Genomic DNA, 23,671 nt, shown 5'->3' on the forward strand with positions numbered 1-23,671 from the left:
CAAGGCACAATCCACTTTTTTGGCATCTTGTACACTGAACTTTGTGCTAAGGAATTTTCAGGTTCCACTATGAGTAGTAACCACTTGGGGACAGCCCTGATCATGATTTATATAATTAGCTAATACTAGGAGAGTTCTTTAGAGATGCATCTTTCCTGCTGTGACATTAACAGATAGAAGTAAGAAAATGCCAGTATTGTGCAACTAACAATGTTCCTCAGAGCACAACTACAGTACTGACAAGACTGGGAAAATGGGAAGTGATAGGATTAAACACACTATTCCCCACACACCAGGAACACATCAAAGCAGAATAAAGCCCCAAACAACCCTTTCTTCACTGTAGGAGTGTGCTGATTAAAACAACATGTTCACCACTTTATTTTATACATGGCACAAACAATAAATTTCACATAGACCCATTTCACAATTGGTAGCACACACTTACTCTGTGGTCGCAAGTTGGGTCCTGATCCATCTTCAGGTGCATCTTTATCTTTGCCTGACTTTTCCTGATCCCCAGCTGCCGGCAGACTGGGGAATTCTTGCTGGAAATAACTATTGATTGGAATAGGTGGACCTACACAGCAAGACAGTCACAGAGTCACAACTTTCTGTAGTCAAAACAGTTCAGAAAGCAACAGAAGCCTGATCATCCTTTAAAAGCGAACAATAAAGCTTTAGAAGTTAAACATTTAAGCCATATTCATTTGCTGGCAATATAAAGTTGTTTAATTTACTACACCAACTATCACAGCTGTTGAGGCTGAGAAAAATCTGGTGCTGAGAAGCACCAGAGAGCAACAATGGACAATGGAACATGACTTAACACAAGGAGTACCTGGAGTTCCTCAGCTCTGTAAACACTTTCCCCCATTCCTTCCAGACAAAGATTTCCTTCTTTTCACTCTAAAACTATAGTCCACCCAAGAATGGGAAACTATGTAATTGCAAACATGTTTATGATTAATTACTGTTCTAATAATAAATTTCCAGGACTTTAAAAGGCCACAGCTTTTACACAACGAGAAAAATATCAGAACAACTGTAACATTCTTTGATTTCTAAAACCCCTGACATCCTTACTCAAGACTGGAATTTAAGAATTCTGTTGTACATGGTATTAAAGACAAATATATAGGTTGTCTTCCTTGTTAGAAGATTTGGTCAGCATCTGCTTTGCATCAACTTCCTCCCCTCCCCATATGTATAATGGATAATGACCTATTAGATCAGCAGCATTCTAGTGCCAAATCACCAATAATCCCACTGAGGGGGGATTTCTATTCCAACAGCCTGAATAACACTCTCTTCCAGTCCTTGTCTCTCTTACTGACTACTGTAAGGGAGATAGCATTAGGCTACACAGATTATGTGAGAAGGCAAACAAACTCACGAATAAGGAACTGAACAAATACTGTCCAAAACCCCCTAATCCCAATGATGGGCTTTCTTTAACAACTAGAGGAGCTTCTGTTCTCTCCAATCCCTGAGAGAATCACTCAAAGATAACATGCAGGGATCCCACTAGGCTTTCATTTGGTTGGGGGTTTTTTTTAAGAGTTAAGCACAGGATAAATTCCTTACTCTGTGCTTTGTAAAGGCATGACAACAAATACCAGTATTTATCCCTGTACCTATAAATTTCCTCGAAATCTATCCATTTTCATTCTGACCTCACATACCACAGATGACATGAACTTGTTTTTCCTTAATGGACACTGGACTGTTGCTGTTCCCAAACAGCTACATCCAACGACTTGTTCAACGGGACAGAAAACCAGTCCCACTAACCAGATGACCTACCAGGAAGTGATCCCTTTCTGAGATCCTGTGGCATGCAACATTCATGAGTTTTATGAATCTTGAAAAATGCTTTCTGCTCAAGTCTACACAGTGAACAACAACGTTTTAATGGCAAAGTAACAGCATCAGAGCTCTGCCTGACTGTGTTTAAGCTACAAACCTGAAATAGGCAGACTAGCAGTACAGAAAGAAGTTAAAAAATTCGAAGATATTTTGGTAGCAATTTACCCCAACTTTCAGCTGAAGCACGAGCTGAAAAATAAATGCTGGTGTTACATTTCATAAGTCTTTCCTTTCTCCATGGCCACCAAGAGGATCAGAGAAAGGTTTAGCCTCGCCTCACTCAAGTTTTACAAGAGCATGAGGCAGCTGCTGAGTGACTGCTGGAACGCTCACGAGGCTGCTGGAAAAACTACAAGTTCTAAGAGCCAACTGCAGCTCAGGAAAGCAGGAGCACAACAGGTGTATCCTGAGTTTCAAACCCAGGACAGCAAGCAGCTGGTGCCAATTCACATCCAGTGCTGCTTCTTGAAACAGCAAACCCCGTGCTGCATTAATTGAATGAAATGAGGGTGCCATCTGGGCTTGGCACACGAGCTGCCATGGTAACTATGAAATAATTAGCTAAATGCATTCTGAAGCCACTGAGCCGAATCACTGTTTCCTGTGTCATGGAGATGATCTTATCAGCTTCTGCAGGAAGGCTGCTATGCAGATCACTTTGCATCAGTGTTAGTTCATTTTTTTTGCTCTACAGGAATTTTGTAAAAGCTTAAAGGTGAAAAGTTTCTACATCTGACAATGAAACACTGAACATTAATGAGGAGAGCAAGAAATGAGAGAATTTAGAATTGTCACTTCTAATACTCAGTGCCAAAAAAAGCCCAAATCATTAGGTAAGTCATGTTAACAAATTCCATACAATGTCCAAGAAATTACCTCCATGCAATTAATATTTTATTATTTTAAGATCCCTATTCAGAAGAGAACTCAATTCTTCAACTAGAAAGCCTAAACTCCATTTTATAGCCAGGGAAAGCCTGCAAGACTCAAGGAATAAAACATGCTGCAAGTTATTCATCATAGTAGAGACACAGGAATTTTAAATAACCTCTCACTCTACAAGCATTTGAAAAAATGGGCTGAAGATTTAGTTCTGATCTTACATCTGTAATGAAAACACTCAAGCAAAGATTCACACTGATGGAAACCATTTTCCATCCTTTCATCCAATTATATTCAATAACCCCCAAAACACACCTTTAATGTTTTTCTCAGAAAGAAAACGATTTAAACACTATCACTTTGACACTAAAATAACCAAGGAAGCTATAAATGAAGTGAAAAGTATTGCTGTTTCACATGTTTAAACAGAAGCAAAACTACACACACTGCACAAAATGATGATCAGAATGACCACCAACTGTTTATGGCTCTCTTTCCCACGGGCAAGTGTTATGTATTATAAATACTGACTGTGATTTTTCCCCTCCTCACCACAGCCACATTTGAGATTTTGCACTGCCACCACCACTTCCCTGTCAATTCACAAGAGGTGATGACACCAAGCTTGTAAAAATCAGACCTACTGATAAATCCAGTTGGAGCTCACCTGAGTGACTGGGGTCAGCCTCACTTTTCAGCGTGGAAAGCTGCTTCCTCACCTTTCCACAGTCTCAACTAGCCTGGTTAAGCCTCAAAGGACTGCTGAGTGTGGGGTTCTCCCAGCACAGTCCCAGCCTGACATCCAGTGCAGAACCCCTCCACCCTGGGCAGCACTCACCGTCTTGTCCCCCTGGCTTGGTGTTGGCCCAGGATTTGGCAACAGGAGCTGCTTCTGGAGGAGCAGGAACAGCAGGTTTTGGCTGTGTCTGCGGCACGTCTGGCTGTCTGGGATTGGAAGGAAAGCACTTGTGAATACAAGAGGGTGAGCACAGAGTAAGATTGTCAGGGTGGCCACTGCAAACAAGGGAATGAAATGAGGGAGTTGTGCAGCTGAAGAACCAATAACTACTTCTCTGCAGAAAGAGCATTTTCTTACATAAAAGGAGTTGTTATAGTAACAGTTTAAAAAAATGGAATAAATTAGATAATTATTTCAAGATTGCATTTCCCAAAGAGGAGAGGAATGAATGAAAATGGCTGGGCAGAAAATGCAGCTAGGCATGAACTGAATAACAGCTTTTTAAAGTAGTGTATTGGACAACCAAAAAAACAATCTACAACCATCAAATGGAGTAATTTGGATTAATGTTCTCTTGCCTCAGGAGTTAACAGAGGAAAGCACTTCAAGACCACCATGAACTCAGAGAAAGAAAGTAAATACATGTCAGAAATTATGACATAAAAGGAACTGATAAGGAAAGCCAAAGACATCATGAAAACCTGCATGAGTACCATGAACTGGAGCCCAGAAGTTCAAGTCTTAAGAATAGTCTCAGTCTCACCTGAACAATGAAGAGACATAAGAGACACTCTTTCTGTTCAGTGTAAAAAGCCCCAGACATAACATCTTTCTAGTCTGCAGATTCAGTGATATTGTTTAATTTCTTAGTAAAGGCTATCTCTGAAATCTGCATATTCAGATAACTTAAGACCCAAAGCATTAGTATCTAAAATCAACTAACCCTAACCCTCCAGCTCATTAGTATGAACTTTTGATAAAACAGGAACTATGGGGCAAATCCTGCAGTCTAGAATTTATTATACGAGTGAAGAGAGAAGTAGTGCAGTATCATGGCACTTAATCTAAAATAAACAACTGTAAATGCTTTAAAGTACATCCTAAAGCATTTACTTTATGATCCTAACTTTCTGAGGACTACCACTGAGCAATCAGTTCCATTTGGGTTTTGCAGTGATCAACCCAAAGCATTACACAGGTCTCTGAGAACTGATAGAGATGTAAACATCATTAAAAAGATCACTGCTGGGGAGAAACACACAGGCTCCTCATAACAATAACTATATGCAATTTTCATGTTTCCAGAAAGCATTGCAATCTAAAAGAAACAGTCCTCATTTTTTCGTGTTTTCTCTTGTATTTTCTTACAGCTGCAGATTTTACAAGCAGGCTTTGGGGAATTTGTGACTGTACTTTGTGACACACAAGTGAAACAAGGAACAAGACTGTTAAAGAAACCATTCCTTGCATTTCTACTGTTTCAAAGACAAGCCCATTTAGGATTTTATCCAAGCACTGCAAGTATGGATGAGGGAAAACCTCGGCTGAATTGATCAAATAAATACACAGCAGGCTGCACTGTCCAGGAAAGAGACTCAGCCAATACCCACAGACTGAGTGACACCTCAGGAAAGCAGTAAAAAAAATACATTTTCATAATTACAGGGAACAACACACTCATGTGAACTCCAATGCAGTGATGCAAGAGAAAAGGCATTAAATAAAAGCAAGCTGTTATCAAGATGTAACATTTATCTGCAACACTTGTGAGAGGAACAATAAAACACGTCAACTGCAGCATTTCAAGCACTCTGAAATACCACAGAAATACAGCTGTAGTCAAATGGTCTTCAGATTTGAGCAAACACATCAGATGGTCCACATTTAGGAGAATTTATTTCTGGGCTGAGCACACGTATCTGTTCCTGGGAACAAATCTCTCCCCCACTGGTTTTACTTGTACGTAGACTCCGAGGCCTTTATCAGAGTAATACATATGAAAATACAAAGGCAAACAACCTCCAATTGCAGATAAGGGACAGCTTCTTATTTGTTTTTAAACATAACATCAACTACTTGGATGCTCTTCTAACACGTGGTCATGGAAAGGTTTTTTTTACTCCAAGATTTAACAGATTTAACAAGGCAAAGTGGAAGTGACCTTGAAGCACAGGAGACGTCGTTAAAGTACCAAACAAAATACAGGGCAGAAAACTGTAAATTTGTAATTTCAGAAGCTTAAAATAAAAGGCTAAACACAATGCTGTATTCCTGAAGTCTAACAGCTTTTTAGAGAAATGTCAAAAATTGATATTTAAATGTAGGAAAATATACTGAGAGAAATAAAGGGCCAGAAAGATGGGAAGGAAACCTTCAAACTTCATCTTTTGCTTTCACAAGCACTAGGCAACATATAACCACTGTCCCTCAAATCCAGTGTTTTTCAGAATGATTTGTATGACGAGAATGAACACTTAAACCTTGCTTCTACTTACGCAGTGAGAATCACATCCCAATTTAAGCTTACATGGCAAAAAAAACTGCTTTAAAATATTTTCCAATTAGAAACTGAGAAGTTTCACTTTCTGTTTAGTTTCTTCCTGTGCAGGGCCAGTAGTTGGACTGAATGAACCTGATGGGTCTCTTCCAACTCAGCATATTCTATGATCCTTTAATTTCTTTAGCTGTACAAATGTGAAACAAATCTGGCACATGAAATTGCCCTGAGCATGGGAAATTTATATCATACAAGGTACAGAGCAGCTCATCAACATTGCCACCACTTCTGTCTTGTTTACAGCACATATTGGAGGTGTGTGAAAATAGTGTAGAGCTTAAGGCAAAAAATTTTTGAAAGTCTGTAGAATTTATGGCATTCTAGCCAAAAACCCTAAAATGCAAATATTAAAAACCAATAGGAAAATAAAGCAGAGATTAAAACAAATGGATCAAGAAATTTTTGAATTTTCACTGCCATATATCAGCACAGTTACAATTAGACAGATTTTTGCATTCTCTCACAAATTTGCAAACCAATTTTTCTGCTGTGTGCCTTCTGGTTCCTCCTAGAATTTCTAGAGAATTTTATTTAAGGTGATGACACTGATCTTACAAAAACGTGCTGTAGTATTTCCTTTCAAGCAGACATCAAAACTTACATGTCTAAGGAAATATTCTTCCCCTCATATGAAATTTATAAGCAGATGGTTTTCACTTTATATGTGAGGGCGTTTCTTTCTGAAAGATTTTTTTTAACTATCCTTCTAATAGCAAGATTCTTCCTCACAAAAATTAATAGTGGTGCTATTTAATCCCTAGTAGCTACACTGGGGAGAGTCCAGTGTAGCCAATTTCTCCCCAGGCCCTGCCAATCTCTAGTTTTGAGCAAACCTGAGAGAAACAGCAGAGCAAATCAAGCCAGAGCTCAGTGGTCACTTACTTTTCCTCTTCGTGCTGTTCTTGTTTTGAAGCCCATCCTGTGCCGTCTTTAGGCACAATGTTTACATTGGGGTCGTTGCCTTTGTTCTCTGCTTTGAGGCTGGGCAGGTTCGCTGGGGGAGGCATCCTCCTGGAAATGGCAACTTTTCCAAGACTCTGCAATCCATGGCGTGCAGCAACTGCATGGCAAAGCAGAAAGTACAGGTTAACAGTGCTGTTTAGCAGACATGGTTTAGGCAGAGCAACGTAAAAATGTTTTTAAGAAAGAAAAATGTAAGAATGTAAGAATTAAAATTTTAAAATGCTTCAGAATTTAATTTTTAAAAAAGGGAATTGGAAATACTCTGTTAGGGAAAACCTGAGTATTTTTTCAACAGTGAGTCATTATGGTTAGCCTATTCCAGAGATTAAAAAGGATATATGGTCCCACCTTTATATACAACATTCAGTGATAGAAAGCTAAAGAAGCCATTAAAATATGATGTTGATTTCTTAATACCCTTCAAGATTTTATCAAGTATTATTCTCTTGCTCTTTTGGGAGCTTAATGTACATTGATGAGTCCAGGAATACCCATATGGGTCCAGGCCATTTCTTTTTTGCTGCAAATTTCAGCTGGCAGATGCTGCCCTTGCAAAAACACTCCTACAAATTGTATTTACTCCAGACCACAAGTATGAAGCTAATACACCACAGAGGACATTCAACCTACCAAGTAACCAACACAGGGGAGCAAGTACAAGTTATTGCCCTGGATGAGCTGCATCATAAACAGCACAGTTTCAACCTTTTAAAATAATTTTGTGGCAAACTTTAACAAGCTTGGACACACTTCTCCTCTCTTACACTCAATTTAGGCAACTATGTCAAGACAAATTCAAAACCTTCAGAACATCATTCCCCCCTGGTTCTCCATCCAACGACTCATGCAACAGCAGGTTCACAGTCACACCTTATTTGAGATACCATTCTAAGTTTTATCCAGTGTTTGTCCACAAAACAGAAAAAGCCCTTGAACTGGACGTGAGCATTGCCTTCTCCTTAATCAAACACTTCCAGTATGGCAAATGCTAATGCAGTAGAATGCACAGCTGGGGAATGGCATGTTTTTATTTACCCACATTCTGCTTCCTACTAGACTGCAAATTCTGTCTCTCTGAACTCATATTTTTGTTTACAGCTAACCAGAAACTATAATGAATGCTGCTTTCCACAATCCTTCCCCTTCACTGCTGTACCAAGCAGTTATGAAAAACCTTGCTGTGGTTAAGTACTCATATACTCTGCACTCTTAACTAGCACTGCAGTGATGATGAAACTGAAAGAATGCAACTCTAAAGAGAGCTTACTCACCTGTGGTTTTCTGAGTTTCCAGTGACTTTCCCTTGTAAGTATTAAACAGACTGAGTGTTGCATACTTTGTTTTTCCATCCTTTGCTTTTGTACTCTGGCCTGACTTTTCCGACATTTCGCTGGAAACTCATCGAGTCTGGTACCTCCCGTTCACTCCTCAAAATCTGCCTGTAAAGAAAAACCACAGAAAAGTAAAGCAATTTGAGTATGAGCCAACACTTAAGTCAGAGTTCACAGGGCAGCAGTGGACAGCACATTTAACACCATTAGCACTGTTTCATTTAAGTATACTGCAGGATGCCAAGGAATGCATTAACTCCAGAAATGCTTATCCTTACGTAACACCAGGAATTCTGAAGGATTTCTATCTCTTAAATTTGAATGTGACAAAATCAGGAGGGTCAGCACTTAATTAACATCAAACACTGTTCAAGTGGTTAATACCATCCATGATTTCACCAGAAAATGAATAATAAAAACCCAATCTCAAACCCCACAAACACACAAAATTTCCACCAGCAGCTCTTTCCCCACTGGGGAAGCTCAATGACTTCACCCACTCCAGAAGCCAAGTACTGAGACACACTTAACAGTTACTGCAGTACAGTATTTCTGGAATTTGCTTTTTTCCTCCAATTAAAACCATCACGAACACAGCAGCCAGAGAAATTAAATACACAGAGTAAGAATTTTTTGTTTGTCAAAACCAGAACACAGTATGCTCAGACAGGGAGAGTGAGAATTCCTTAAACCAAGAGTTACCCTATTCTTCCTGCAGCAGTAAATTACAGGGCTGTTGGAGCAGGTCATCCCTCTCCTCCCTCCTTCCCCCAGAATAACAGGCCTTGAGAAAAAGAACCCAGTAATTAACAGTGATACTTTGCTAGAAGTTCTTGGAAGGAACTTGCAGAGTTGCTGCTCATCACCAGGCAGGAACACAAGTGAGCATTCAAACAGAACATTATTATACAGTTGATTTATCTCAACACTCAAAAATCCTGATACCTTCCTTACAATAACAATTTTTTATACATTTACATACGAATTCCAGAATAGTTAGTTATATATACTCAAAGACTTATGTTTCATTATAAAAGCAGGCAGCAAGAAGCAAGACATCCTGCTCAAACCCTTCAGTGATCAAATTCCCATGTCAAATTCAGAGCTGCAGATCTTCAAAGGGAACTTGATTCACATGCAAGGTGCTCATGGATTAAGAAGAGTCTGCAAGGACAAGCACTCTAAAGAACAAAGCACTTACTTGGTCATGACAGACATTAAGCAATGTCAAAAGACCATGGAAATTTCATTTATATAGGTATGATAATGTTCCCATCCTCCTCTGCCTTCTACCTCAATTTACAAGCCATGATTGAAAAGAAACTAAGATGGCAAATAACCTTGGGATGTTTAGCTTCAGCATAACATGGGCCAGAAGTTACTCTATAACAATCCATGCAGACTGCTGCATAGGGGACAATCTCCAGCCTTGTATGGGGCCACAAACACAGCTAAGAAATACATTCTCCCTTCACAAAATAATTGCAACTCACAGATTCTTCTTCCACATTAGTCAGCATTTGGCTATCGCAACAGCAAGTGTTACACCAACAGTTATTCCTCATGTCATCCAAAAATATGAAAAACGATGGGAGCAGGGTGAACCCAGCCCACCAAGCAGATCACACAGCTCAGATTTGGCTGTTAGGCCATGCCTCACCTATCCAAAACACTGCATGGATGCTGCAAGGTTTCACTGGAAGCCACAGCTCACTCAAGTAACATTACAAGAAAAGGGAAGGAAGAAAACCACCCAGTCTGATACATGAATTTAGGCAAACTTATCTTTGGAGTTACCAGCTGAGCAGATTTCAAGCAACCATTCACTCTCCAGGCTGCCCCAATACTTATTTGCAATTCAACGTGTCAAGTTTTGCCCATCACTATTATTCATGGCCACATTACTGCTTTCAGCCTGTCTAGAGACCTGAATCCAGGCAGACTCGTTTATCAAGCTGAGTCTGGATCAGACACTGGGCTCTGCATTAGCCTTTTTTTTTCTATGAGCAAACTCAGTTTACCATAAGGTGTTCAGTAAAATGTCTGGGAAAGAACCTGGCAGATTCTGTCCCTTCGATTCTTCTGGTACTCTGTGTTCTCACCCTTTTATTTATGATTGAGAGTCCACCACAATCATCCTGGAGCTTCAGAGAAAGTCCTGGGCACATAATCGCCAGGAGCACAGAGTGGCAAACAGCTTTCAGGTGAGCATGTAACTGTATCAAGTCATACATTATAATCACTATGCTCACACCTTCTTTCAAGTGCAAACAACTCATACACAGTTTTAATTTTCAGCCCAAGACTCACGCCAGCCAAGGATTTTGTAAACAAGTAGTAGCTTCACAATGGTGAATAGTCTAGAAGTTGGCAAACCAAACAAACAAACAAAGAGAACTTGGGTCATTTTTTACTCCCAAAATTCTCCACAGCAGCAAAGCCCTAACAGATGCAGACAGAGCAGAAAGTTTGAGGATAGTTTAAGATAATGTTTTGTCATATTTTCCAATGCCTGCACCTCTGGTAGAGATGAAACATGGAAAATCTTAATCATAACACTCTTCTTTACAGAGCAACACAGACTTCATACTTGGGCAGACCTTAATCTTAACAACTGTTCTTTCTAGAATGTTTGATAGCTTAAAGAACAGAAGACAGTGAACATGTTCCCCTATAATACCTTTTTATGTTAAATTTACCAAAATTAGTTTGCGCATTACAACTGAATCTATGCCTTTTATACTGTTAAAATTCATACTGTTTGACAAGTTTTTCCAAACTTATACTACAAAGAAAAATAAATGGAATATTTCACACTGATTGAAACTATACATTCCTCAGTAATCTGACGTGCACAAAAATAAATAATTTCAATTAGGCAGGTCAATATATTCAATAATACATAATATATTTAACTACATTTAGACCAGATACTAGTTGCCAAAGATTTTATTCTTGCGAAATTAGACTTTAGACCAGGTACTCACGCCAGGGATGACAAATTCTCCCTCTGAAGAGCCCATGTGGCCTTCCACAAACATACCTGTTGAGTCACACATTGAACAAGCACTCAGTGCCATCTAACAACACTTCTGAAGAGATAATTCCATGATTTTGAGCCATATCAAACTATCCAGCTCCAAAACCTCTGCTTTTTCATCCAAACTTTAGTTATATATATCACATTACCATACCTGTGCATTAGAATCACTCGCTCTGCAGAAACACCTACAAGGTGTTTTAACATCCAACACGTTTAACTTGTGCATACAATACACTGGCAAGTACTTGCCTCCCCGAGGGATTCCCAGTTTGGCCAACATTTATGTATTTTGTTTTTATTAGTCAAACTCTTAGTAGTGAAGTGCTGCTGTGCACTAGGTTTAGGCTCAATGTGCTGTGAGTAACACGAGGCAGCTGTATGCAGCTCTGAAAACACACAAAAGATGTCAGAAGCACTTCCCCAAGTCAAGTAAGCACTGTGACAGCCTACAGAAGGAGAAGGAACAAGCTATAATGGCACTTGGCAGGGTTCACTGCACTATTAAGAAATTTAGGCAAGTCAGCTGTTCATTCTGCATGATTACAGTTACTATTCTGCACAACTACAGAAAGCACAGGGCTCCTAAAATTCTTTTGCAAACATTTACCTTTCAGCTGCCCTGCAATGTTATCAAATAACTTAACTGACCTTCACTATGGCCTCAAGATTTTAGGGTTAAAATTATTACTATAATTTCCGTACCAGACTATTTTTTCAGACTCCATCTGGTTGACTTATTTAGATCCTGTAATGAACTCAAAAGCTTGTGTACAGAAAATAGCACACAAAGTAGCTGCCACAAATTCTGGATATCCTGGTCTCCCTTAAGGAACATTTACTTGTACTCTCTTAGACAGTTAGAGCTGGTACAAGAACAAACTGAATGCATATATTCCAGACTGCAAAAACATGTTTTTAAAGTAAGAGTAAAACCCCAGCAAACAAAACCCCCATACATATCACACACCTTTTCCACTAAGTTCTTAGCTCTCCTGATCATTTCAGAGTTCACCTCTATGACTTGTTCAGAAGTCCATGATACAATTTATTATGTCTGTAAACCTTGCACAGCGTTCCATTACAGCCAACTGCAGACTTGAAAAGGTGTCACATCTGCTTCACAAAAAAGTTTTATGTGATTGAACACGGAAAAAGTATTATGCATTTTGAGGTCACTTTTGAGGACTGAGTAGTAAGAAGCACAAAACATTTAACAACTTAGAAATTCTTGTCTTGACAAACTCTATCCATATTTTATACACTGCATTTTTAAACCCCTGCCCATACAGACAAAAAGAGTCTGTATTTTTTACACAAGTTTAACATGTCAAGAGACTTCTTCAGCAGCATTACAGTTCGTTTTAATACAATCCTATCATCTCACCCCCTTTACTCCACACCTCTTTAGCCTACAAGCACACAATCAATTAGAACAAGTAACCTGTACATGAGCTTCCCAGGATTCTGAAGTCTTAAAAACATTAAAAATACTGCAATAATTCTCACCATCCCTATTCAATATAGCAAGGTTATCTATATCTAGTCCCTGTCACCTCCACCCTAAGGGCTGTATTTTGGCTAAATCTGCAGAAGGATGAACTGGAATGACTTAAGGCAAAGAGCACCATTCAAGACTCAAACCTGCTGAAGATTTCCTTCCTTTGACTCCCAGCACTCAAATGCCCATCTGTGAAGTGGGAAACATGACAAAAAATACTACATGAAAGTTTATTCATAACTGGGACGCATTAGCACCTCTCTCAAAACAGAAACCAAGAAATCAATCCAAAACCAATTTTCATACACTATTTTAAGCACACTAAAAGTGGTTAAGGGGTAGAAACCATCATATACAAATCTGTTATTTGTATCCAGCCATAACTTCACTTTTCTAAGAATAGCTTTGTTTCTGGGACACTGAACAATGTGGTTCTGGTAAATTCTGGAACCAAATACAACTACTTAAAAAAAAGAAAAAAGGTGACTTTTTAACCACATATTCCATTGGTTTTAGAGGCTTATGCTCCCAAATCAGTGTTAGGAATTTCAAGAATATGCCCCTGCACACAAAAATGTGGCATTAAAAAACTTCAGACAGGAAGATTTCAATTCAACTGTAAGTCTGGCATATTTAGATTCTACTACTGAAGAAGTTGCCTACTACTGCAAAAGCTAAGCATCATCTCCAACTAGATACTAATTTTTGAAAAACAACTGTGTGATCTTCAGAAAAGAGACCAATTTGAATCAATTACACAATGCCAATTTAATGCCAATTTAAAACAAAGAAACAGAGGACACTGGAATCAAAGGACTTGGAACCCAAGAAAGCCTTCCTGCTTTTTGTAACCCATTATCAAGGAACCCTATTATTTTAAAAGAACACTCTGAAACACTGCGCAATTACACATGGGTTTTGGATGTGGTTTGTACAGAGAAGGTTACACACATATAAAAAATGGAATTACAATTAAACAAACTGATTTCACTTCTCTGACATGGATGTTTATAAACAATACACACCAACAATCTGTTATTGATGACCTTATACTTAGAACTTTCTAGTGCCCAAAATATCCCCCTAGGACCAAGATTTTCAGCACAAATTTTAATTTACAAAAACGTAACAACAAAACAAACAAAGTTTTGGCCATTTGTCCCACTATTAAGAATTCTTAAGAACTTCAGCACTAGTCAGCCTAATAAGACATGAAAACAAGCTAGAAGGAACCTTCAGTAACACTTGGGTAGCAAAGAAATCTCTGTCAAATCTGAGTATCTAATAAGCCTCTAAGGTCAGGATTTCCCCTCTTCCAAGAGCCACTTGCAGCAAGGTCCATAATCAAGCAGATTGCTGCTAAGCAGACTGAAAATTGCAGGAACACTTTGGGGACTTCAAATCTGTTTTTCATGCACCTCAGTCACAGCTCCATGACCTATGAGAGAAGCTCTTCAAAACTCTTCAAGAGTTCTGGGTAGATATATAACTCATTCTGAACAAGATCTACACTAAGTTTTGTTTCCTTAGAAAGCCTCACTAATATACTTTTCCACCTCTAGATTTTGGGTTCACTGGTTCTCAGCAAAGCTTGAAAGAGGGTACACAATGCACTGACTGCATCCACTCTATAAAATCTGTGGAGATTGGAAGCAAAGCAGGAAAAGAAACCCCTTTAATCACTGTGTCTTCTGTACCCATCACCTCAGTGGGAGAACTGCAGGACAGGCTGCTCCCTGAGGCACCAATCCATAGAGGAGTTAACAGTCATAAAACGGAAAAAAAAAAAAAAAAATCAGAATTAGTTTTGCTCCTGAGAACCAAGACACTCCATCCTGAGACAAAGCTGGAACAAAGCACGCTTTGCTAGGCTCAATCATTCTCCAAATAACTCCTCTTTAAAGCCAACGAAATTATTTCCAAAACAATACCAAAAAACTAAGTATGCCAGGTGGAAAACAGAGCATGACACATGACAGCCATTTTAGGGCATTATCCCACAGATGCATCTTTTAAAAATGGAGTTTGTGGATGCCAGAAATGAGTATCCACAAACATGTCTGCATCAATTTTAACAGACATCCAACAACAGTCTAAATAGAGCTACTAAGCTAAGCAACGAAAAACAACCCAAATTAGCCACCCACAAAAAGAGTCTTCAGAGAAACTAACTTCACCACAAAACATATGTTAATTTGAACCAGCAATCTATGGACCAAGAAAATCTGCTGCCTTAGAAAGCCTGGAAGGCAGCTTGTTGAACTGATTTTTTTGGGAGAAAAACAAATCACCTAAACCCTGGCTTTCCAATAGAAAAACCAGCAACAAACCACAACAGCTCAGGGAATTTTTGTTAGGAGCATTTTAGGACTAACATGGCAATAACCAAATTTTTAGGACACATATTGCAGAAAAAAAAAAATCTGTCAGTTCTATTAATTTTTTTCCAGTGCTTTCTTGAGAAAAGATAAAGTAATTAAAAAACCCGCAGATCCAAGTACAGCAAATCTCAAATTTGTCTCTCTCCATGGATTTTAATAATATTTAACTTTATGTGCATGAATATTTCACTTAGCGTGCATAGAAACCATATTCCTGTGGAACAGCCCTGCCAAAAGCAGCTTGATCAGGAGGATCAATCAGAATCAGCATGACTTAAATGTGTCCCTGTAACAAGGGATTAAAAAGCCACAGACAGGATAAACTCACACTGCCAATAAAACTGTCAAAAATGCACTGAATATTTCAGTGTGCCATACAGCTGCTTTCTTTCAGCTAAGATGATTTCTGATACTTGTACTGCTTATAAAATCTTTTTTTAAGTGACCTCAAGTAACTGAGAGATTATGGTCCCAGAATGATGCCAGTGTAGCTATTTAAAAACTCTGGGGGGGAAATAGGGCAATTTTCATTTCTTTTACGCATTTTTTCCTCATGTTTGTATTCAGAGCATCAAATAAAGCTGTTCAATATTCTGACAAATACTATCTAAACATTACCTGTAGCAATGCAGTTAGCCAGGAATTCAGTGTTTGTCCCTTTCTTCCATATTTTACACCAAAGGCCCTAATTTTGGTCTCCAGCTTTCTACTGGATAAGGTAAACTGTTCACCAACACAGCTTTTACATTTACTTCTGCCTTTTACAAGGAGGTAAGGGGATAACGTAGAGAGGCACTCAGTCATTAATACAGTTATTCTTAAAACAAAATGTTGACATTAGTAAGCTCCTCCCTAAAAATTTTTAGTTTTCAACTACTGTACATGCAAAAGATATAATACCTCTGTCTGCTCTAGCTTTATAATTACTTTAAATACTGTTATTTGTGTTTTAATGATAACTTTACAATTAAAACAGAAATTTATTTTTGGGTATCAATTGCCACAGTGGAGGATCAAACAAGGCCAAATTAAGAAACTCCCTTCCATGAATTTTGTGGCTGGTTATTCTCTGAATTTCCAGATGTTAGATAGTGAAAAATGGTACAAGTATCACCTGAGTTTTAACAAAAGCTCTTCCACTATTCTGAACTGAAAACCCAACATCTGCCACCTCAAGCAGCAGCACCTTTAAGCAAGTAAGACTCCAACAGAAAACATACTTACTTACATCCTCTCCCATACTTCCTCTGGTAGTCAAATACTTTGAAGAAGGGAAATACATGATGTCTCCACTCAGCCTTAAGGCTCAAGTCCTTAGCCAAAAACCAGAACTGATAACTGGTTTAAAAGATCTACACAGAGCTGATTTTAATTTGGCTTCTGAGTTTAGAAAATTTACTTTGGTCTTTTTTTTTAATTTCTTTCCAACATGAGGAATAGTTCTTTGGGCTAAGAGACTGATGGAATTTGCATACTATCAAATACTAAAGAGAATGGACTTAAAAGGTTGAAGTTGTGAACCTGACTGCACAGGCACCACAAACTTATAAGGATCAGGACCAAATGCACACTAGGTTCAGCATTCCCCTCTACTGGAATGGTCTACACTGATCCTGGTGGAAGCACCTCCAGCCTCAACACTGATCCAGCATAGCTTATTCTGTCCTTAGAGTCAGTTTTGTAAACCTGTGTATGTCCCAAAGAGCTTCCCACAGATAATGGCAGTGATGTGGAATCACGCTTAATGAAACAGTTCTCCACATGTCTGCTTGCAAACTCCAAGAGTAAAGACCATCAGACTTGTCCAACAAGCTTCCAGCTCTTTTCAGAGCAATTCCTAGCTTGGGTTGAGGCACAGCAAGGCAGCAACACAAACGAAATCTTATTTCTCACTGATACATGAATAAAAAGCTTCCAGAGGTTGAAAAGACTCCAAACTGTAGGATATGAGGACACCACAGTTACCAGGCTAAAATGCCACCAGTGGAGTGTAATGATCAGGTAAATACAGCACAGCCTTCACTGGTACTGCAAGTGTCCAGTTTGTTTACTCATTCGTTCTATATCAACCAGACCAGTGGAGAGAAACTTAATACCTCAACCACAGCTCAAGTGCAAATGAGGAGTAACTACTAATAACTGTATTAGAATCATTCCTTCAAGTATCAGCTCATTTTCAAATTACCCAAGTTTCTTTGCCAGAAAGGATTTTTCAAAACATTCCAGTAAAGAGACTGACAATGAGTGTCCCATCTCAGTCAGAACTAGCACACCACAAAACACTAACCCAACACAGCTATTCCAGCCATGGGCTGATAATCTTCAAACATAAATTATAACTAAGATGCTTCCCTCTATTTCTGAATGTATTTCAACTAAAAATGTATTCTTTTCTGAAAACCTAATGTCCCAAGCTTCTTTGCAGATCATTTCTAGGGCAGGCTATTTTATTTCTTCTTAGCCTGACAATGTCTTTACAAGTCTTCTTTGACTTCTGTGTCACTAAGCATTAAGCAAATTTTTGCAAGACAGATTTTTGATTTTCCAGTTTCATGCAGTTGGTTAAGTAACTTTTATAAATTGTAAATTTTTAATTGAGGCAGGAGTTTTGAAGTTCTGGAAGGAAGCCAGGGCCACGAAAAAAAACCACAACAGTTTCTACAGAATTAAAGAGAGCATCATAATGATATGCGTTCTCATTATTTCTGGGAACAGAACAATGTAAATGCTTTCGCCCAATTAGCTTTTCAACTTGCAGATGCCAAATGAGACTTATTTTTAAGATTTGCAAAACCATTTATTAAAGAAATTTCCATTATTTGGAAGAATGAGAAAACTTCAAAGCTCACGAAACTGAATCACTGCCTATTTGAGCACAAGATAAGGAAATAAATTAAGGCAAATTCTTGCAGAAACAAGCTGTGTGTACCTGCTATCAAAGTACAGGACTCAAACAGCAAGTTGGTAGGCAGCACTCTTCTCTGAATACTGAAGACTAACATGACCTGTCTTACCTCTCAGAAGTATTTTTTAACTGAAAAAATTACAACTATTTGCCAGGCTTCTTAATAGCTAATCTAGATCAGTTTATCCAGACCACAGCAGCTCTCTGTAAAGGCATCTGTTAATGGTTAGGATCACAAACAGTCCCTTAAAAAATTACAAACATACTTAGCATACTGTCACAAACACCACTTTGTTTCTTGCTCAACTGAACCATGCCATCCAGCAGAAGCCTGGAAAGGCAAAAATATCAGCAAATTCCTTCTCTCCAAGACACAGAGAAAGTGATGAGCGGAGTGTCCTCCTTGGTGGCATCCAGAGTAAGTGGCTGCTGTGCAAGGCTGAGAGATAGGGAGCAAAAGACAAATGCTCAGTGGGGATTTGGGGATACAGAAGCAGCTTCACAACTGCTGACACACCTGACCACAGTACAGGCTGAGCAGTGCTCAGGATCTGCTCTTCTGCAGGTGCTGTCTGGGGAAAGGTACCAGAAACAACAGCTGACGTGAACCGGAGTTGACTCCTGAAGTCAGTCCCAGTGATAAGCTGGTGCAAAATGCTTCCTTTTTAGGAAGCTGATGAAAGAAAATCAATAAGTACATGGAAATAGACCAGATTCCCGACAGATGAGCAGAAGTTGCAGTCATTTACAGCTAATACCCATCTTTCCACTGTTTCATTTTTCCCTTTCACTTTAACACTACAAAAATCCCTGTACTTTATTACAACCCCTCAAACAATGCCATATAAGCTGGTGGCATATTTTCAACCCTTCCCAGCCACCCCATGTAGACTTGGACACTGGAAGAGGGCAGGACAGATTAGCAGAATAAAGTTAAGCCATTCCTTGCTGTGAATAACTCAAGGAATCTCTTTCAAAACTTCCATTTCCTGCTCCTTCATCACAATTTCCAAGCCCCACTGAAATACTAATTAATTCTTCACAGACACCATTTTTCAGTGTTCTTCCCAAGGAACCACAACTTTGAGCAGTGGATTTCTCTTCACATCATACTTTGCTGCATCTTTAAAGTATCCCTGACCTCAACTACAAGTAAATAAAAATTTCTACACATAACTTGTTTTTCCAAAGCCCCTATTTCTAAGTTAATCCTTAAATAACAAGTAAGTACATCTAGGGGTTTTTATTTTGGAAATTTGTTAGAAGTTGCTCTGAAATAATGTTCAGGCAAGCTCCTCTGTTCATGAGCTCCTTCAGAATATTCAGACAGTGCACAAGAACCACTCTAGAGTAACATCCTTAAGGATTTCCACTCTTCTTTAGAACATGTGCCCTCTTTGCCAGCTTTTTTCCCCAATTCTTTTCTGTTCATCTTCTCAAGATATTTTTGTTTTTGAATGGTCCAATCTGAACATGGAAGCACTCAACACCAGGAACCCACAGAATAAACAGTTTTGTGCAGTCTTGTACCTTACCATCTAAAAAAAAAGTTCAAAACAGTTACTCTAATCAGTTATGTAACGACTTAAACTACTTGTCACCATATTCTAAACTTCCCACCTAGCCCAAATTCTTTGCTGCCTGTTACTCTTAGCATATTCCTAACCTGACTCCTGTACTTCAAAAATAAACACAGTTTTCCCTCTGTATTAAAGAAATCTTACAGCATATTTTGAAGGCTTTTAAGATCCTCCCACTGTGATAGTGAGGGCCAGGGATGCTAAATGCATCAGCTTGTAACACACTGACAGCATCAGTAAAAAAATTTCCCTCCAGTGCATACAAAGAATGGTAGAATTTGCTCCTTGGTCTGGCCCAGCTTGGACAGAGCTCACAGCTGTTCAGGATCTCTTCTACCTGCTGCCCATTATCCTCTGGATCTCTGGTTACAGGGTTTTCCCTGTGACTCACTAATTTCTTGGAACAGACACATCTCCTTGTTCACTGAAGAATGCTCAGCATGTAAGAGATGCAGCTGCCAACACCACACTGACAATAGCTCTGGACAGCACTGGTGAGTTACAGTAAGGGTCGACTTCATCCCTCTGCTTTAGGCTGGATTTGACTACATCTTGTTAGGAAAAAAAGAAGAAAAAAAAAGTTGAAAAGCTGAATTAGAAAAGCTTTATCAGCATACCCAGCTTTATGCATCTGTCTTTTAGCACTACAGAATCCATTTTCCATGGAAGTTAACCTGCATCTGCCAAATGGCTGAAGATGAGGTTTAACATCTTCACTTGCTCTTGGTTCTCTGTTTATTCTGCTCAGGAAAAAAAAAAAATTCCCATGTGTCCCTTGACACTTCGCTTTCAAGATGCAGTAAATAATTCAGGCTCAACACATTATCAAAATACTTACCAAGGAACCTTTTGTTATCCAAAGCTATGTGTGTCCTACAAAACTCTGTCCATGCTGATAGCTTCATTTGTGGCATGAAAAACATCTCCTAACCAATGTCACTTCAGCAAAGCAACCACTTAGAAATGCCACAAGCCAAAGGCAAGTTCTTCTTATTTACAGACTTTGGCAAGAGAAAACATTCTTGTTCCTCTTCATTACAGGATTTCTGCTGTGCACCTATGTATGTGCCTATACACAAAGCACAGACTGCACTAAATACAAGCCCTGTAAACACAATATATATTTTTTTTCAAAATGAAAGCATCAATTTATTGATATTAAGACAGAGGTCCTTGAGGAATACCTGGTGAGTTTGAAACAGAAGTCCTAAAGCAATACCAAGTCTTTAACTGGGAAGAAATCACTGGCTTCTCAAAAAAAAGAAAATGTTGCTGCACTTCCACCTTAGCTGAAGGTTCAAATAATTTGAAGTAAATCTTATCATTACTTCTGCAAATGTTCCTTTTCACCTTAGCTGAAGGTTCAAATAATTTGAAGTAAATCTTATCATTACTCCTGCAAATGTTCCTTAAAATTATGACTGACATGAGATTTAAATTTTAAGTTAAAATTTTTAAACAAAATCTAGAAACAGTCAGATGCTTACCAAATGCAAATTTTAAACCAAGGTGTAGCGGTTTACATCATTTCACAAGGACAGCCTGAAAAAGGCTGCTTTTTAAAGTAGAGAAAGTTTCATTTGCTAATTTAAGCAAGCAGTGCAGCAAAAAATGGGCTGTCTAGTCATTGCTAAAATACAGTTTATAGCCCAACTAAGTAAAAACTGAGTAAGGCTGCCATTTCAGTTAGGAATCAGCTGTACATTGATTTAAACTGGTATTTAACAGACCCTCTTCTCTCAGTTACCCAGGACTGGGTGATACCCCAGCTCTTCAGGCAGTATTTGTGTATTTGTTGTACCTGAATATAAAATGCAGTCATTCCTGTCTCTGATGCTGGAAGACCCTGAAAATGAAACCCACAATTTTCAAATACACATTTCAAATACACATCAGTTAAAATTTATCACAATTGTACTTCAGACTGAAGACATGTAATGTTGATTCTGCACTCTAATTTTACCGTTAATCAAGACAGTGTCAGATAATTTAAACCATGAACAATGTGAATGTTAAACAGTTTCTCCATTTAGTATGTGTTTGCAATCTGTAACAGACGAGCTCGTTAGCATTTACTTAGAATGTTATGTAATGGCTGAGGTATTTGTAATAAAAACAGGCTATTTCTGTTAGCCTGTTCTTCATAGACATAAAAGCTGTCTTCATCTGATTTTTATTAGGACTTCATCTTCCTCTGCTCTTGATGCATTTTTTAAGACTCCTGTGCACTCCATTTTCATCTCACTTAGAGTATTATTTTCTCCCACCGCTTCACCCAAATTTCAGCTTTTATTTTTACACCTGCTTTCACCCGTAAGCTTCTGCAGCGTTTTGTAAAACCCAGACCCAAAAAACAATGAGAGCATGAAGCTGAGCAAAGGAAAAATTTCCTACAGAAGATGAACTGGTTCTACCAGTAAAACACCACCGGCAGTCCCGTCATTACAAGCCCAACATCCATCCTCAACTAGTGGGAAGGCTGTGCATTTTCAGGGCGGAGCTTTTCCCCCTCAAATCTTCCACTACTGTACGTTCATCTGAAGACATCCAACTCCTCTTTCAGCAGAAGGAAGAGGAGTGTTTTTCCTTCTCCCACATCCCAAGTCCACTACACAAGGCTTTATGCCTCTGCAAGAGCACACTGTGCAAGGCTTTCATTCTTCTGCAAGATTTTTATCTCCTTGTTTTATCCACACCACCCCTTATATGGTATTTAGCCTACACTTCCTATCCTCTCTCCACTCTCACATCCCTCCTGTTCCTTAGCTGGGAAACAGTCAGGAACAAAGGGCTTGTGCTTCCAGCACCACAGCACACCTGGCTGAAGTGAACCCCATACAACATAATCACTGCTTTTGACTTACATTCTTTCTCTTAATTGCCATGCAGCATTCATTCAGACAGCCCCAAACCCACACGGGAGCTCCCTTCTGAATTGCATCATCTTTTCCCTCTCACTGGGGCCTGTTTCACTTTCCCTAGCACACTCCAGGATGTGGGGAAACAGGACCTATGGAAGATGCATCCCATAATTTCGTACCATTGAACCAGGAGTCCAAGTTAAAACTGGAGACTGATCTAACTGTTCTGCTCTACAAAAAAACTAGGGTTCCCATTACGGAAAGTCTAAATGAGAGCAAAGATATTATAAATTACTGCTAAACTGCCAAGACACAGAATATTTATATTAGCAAGACTCACAGAAGCAACTGTATATTGATTTATACATATTTCATGGGCTATTATTTATAAAAGCCAAGAACTTCACACAAGGAACATACCCACACACCAAGACAGAGTTTTAGGTGGCAGACAGAGACTTCAATCCTGGTCTCCAAGCACTGGCCTGTGAGAGAACCAAGCTCTCTCAGCAGTTCAAAGAGCCACTTCTCAAGCACACATCACCACCAAACCACCTTTCCACTGAATATTCAACCAGAACTTTGAGATTCTTTAGTCCCAAGAAGGCTGCTGCAGAATTGCACCAAAACACCACAAAATTAACACAGAAGAAAAATTCTCTAGACTACATAATTTGAAACAAACCTGACAGCCACATACAGCTCCTGGCAGTCAGTATTTAAGGTCAATCCTTTTGTTTCTCATACATGGACAAATGAGATCATGTCCTGTTTCCTGCCCCTTCAAAAGTAGTTTCTTGTCTCAGCAGAGCTTTTTAAGATGAGACACTAAGTAGGCTTGGTGCCTCATTGCACAATAAATGAAACTATTAAAAATTACAGCCCTATTCCTTCTGTTGGAAATATTGCTTATTTCCAGTCATGTACCTATCTAAGCCATGTAATCGGGGCAACAAAAAAAAAGGTCCTTCCTTAAACATTTAGAGTTCAAAACCTTCCACCAAAGAAGATATTTACAGAAGAACCATGTGAAACACAAAAAGGAAAACTACCATGTGCCAT

The 23,671-nt window shown here is 38.9% G+C and overlaps 1 protein-coding gene across 13 annotated transcripts in view; it reads right to left on the reverse strand.

Annotated features, from left to right (window-relative positions):
• Positions 1-23,671, reverse strand: part of PRRC2C (proline rich coiled-coil 2C) — a 69,930-nt gene that overhangs the window by 45,169 nt on the left and 1,090 nt on the right. For all 13 annotated transcript variants that reach the window (XM_085068468.1, XM_085068473.1, XM_085068478.1 and 10 more), the window contains exons 2-5: positions 8,282-8,449; positions 6,930-7,107; positions 3,590-3,696; positions 449-580 (exon numbers count right to left, since the gene is read on the reverse strand). In XM_085068468.1, coding sequence (XP_084924594.1) covers positions 449-580; positions 3,590-3,696; positions 6,930-7,107; positions 8,282-8,396 — 532 coding nt within the window. In that variant the 5' untranslated portion in view covers positions 8,397-8,449. The remainder of the gene's footprint in view (positions 1-448; positions 581-3,589; positions 3,697-6,929; positions 7,108-8,281; positions 8,450-23,671) is intronic.

This window comes from Lichenostomus cassidix, chromosome 8 (genome assembly GCF_008360975.1).
Source record: "Lichenostomus cassidix isolate B80296 chromosome 8, HeHo_3.0, whole genome shotgun sequence".
Taxonomy (NCBI): Eukaryota; Metazoa; Chordata; class Aves; order Passeriformes; family Meliphagidae; genus Lichenostomus; species Lichenostomus cassidix.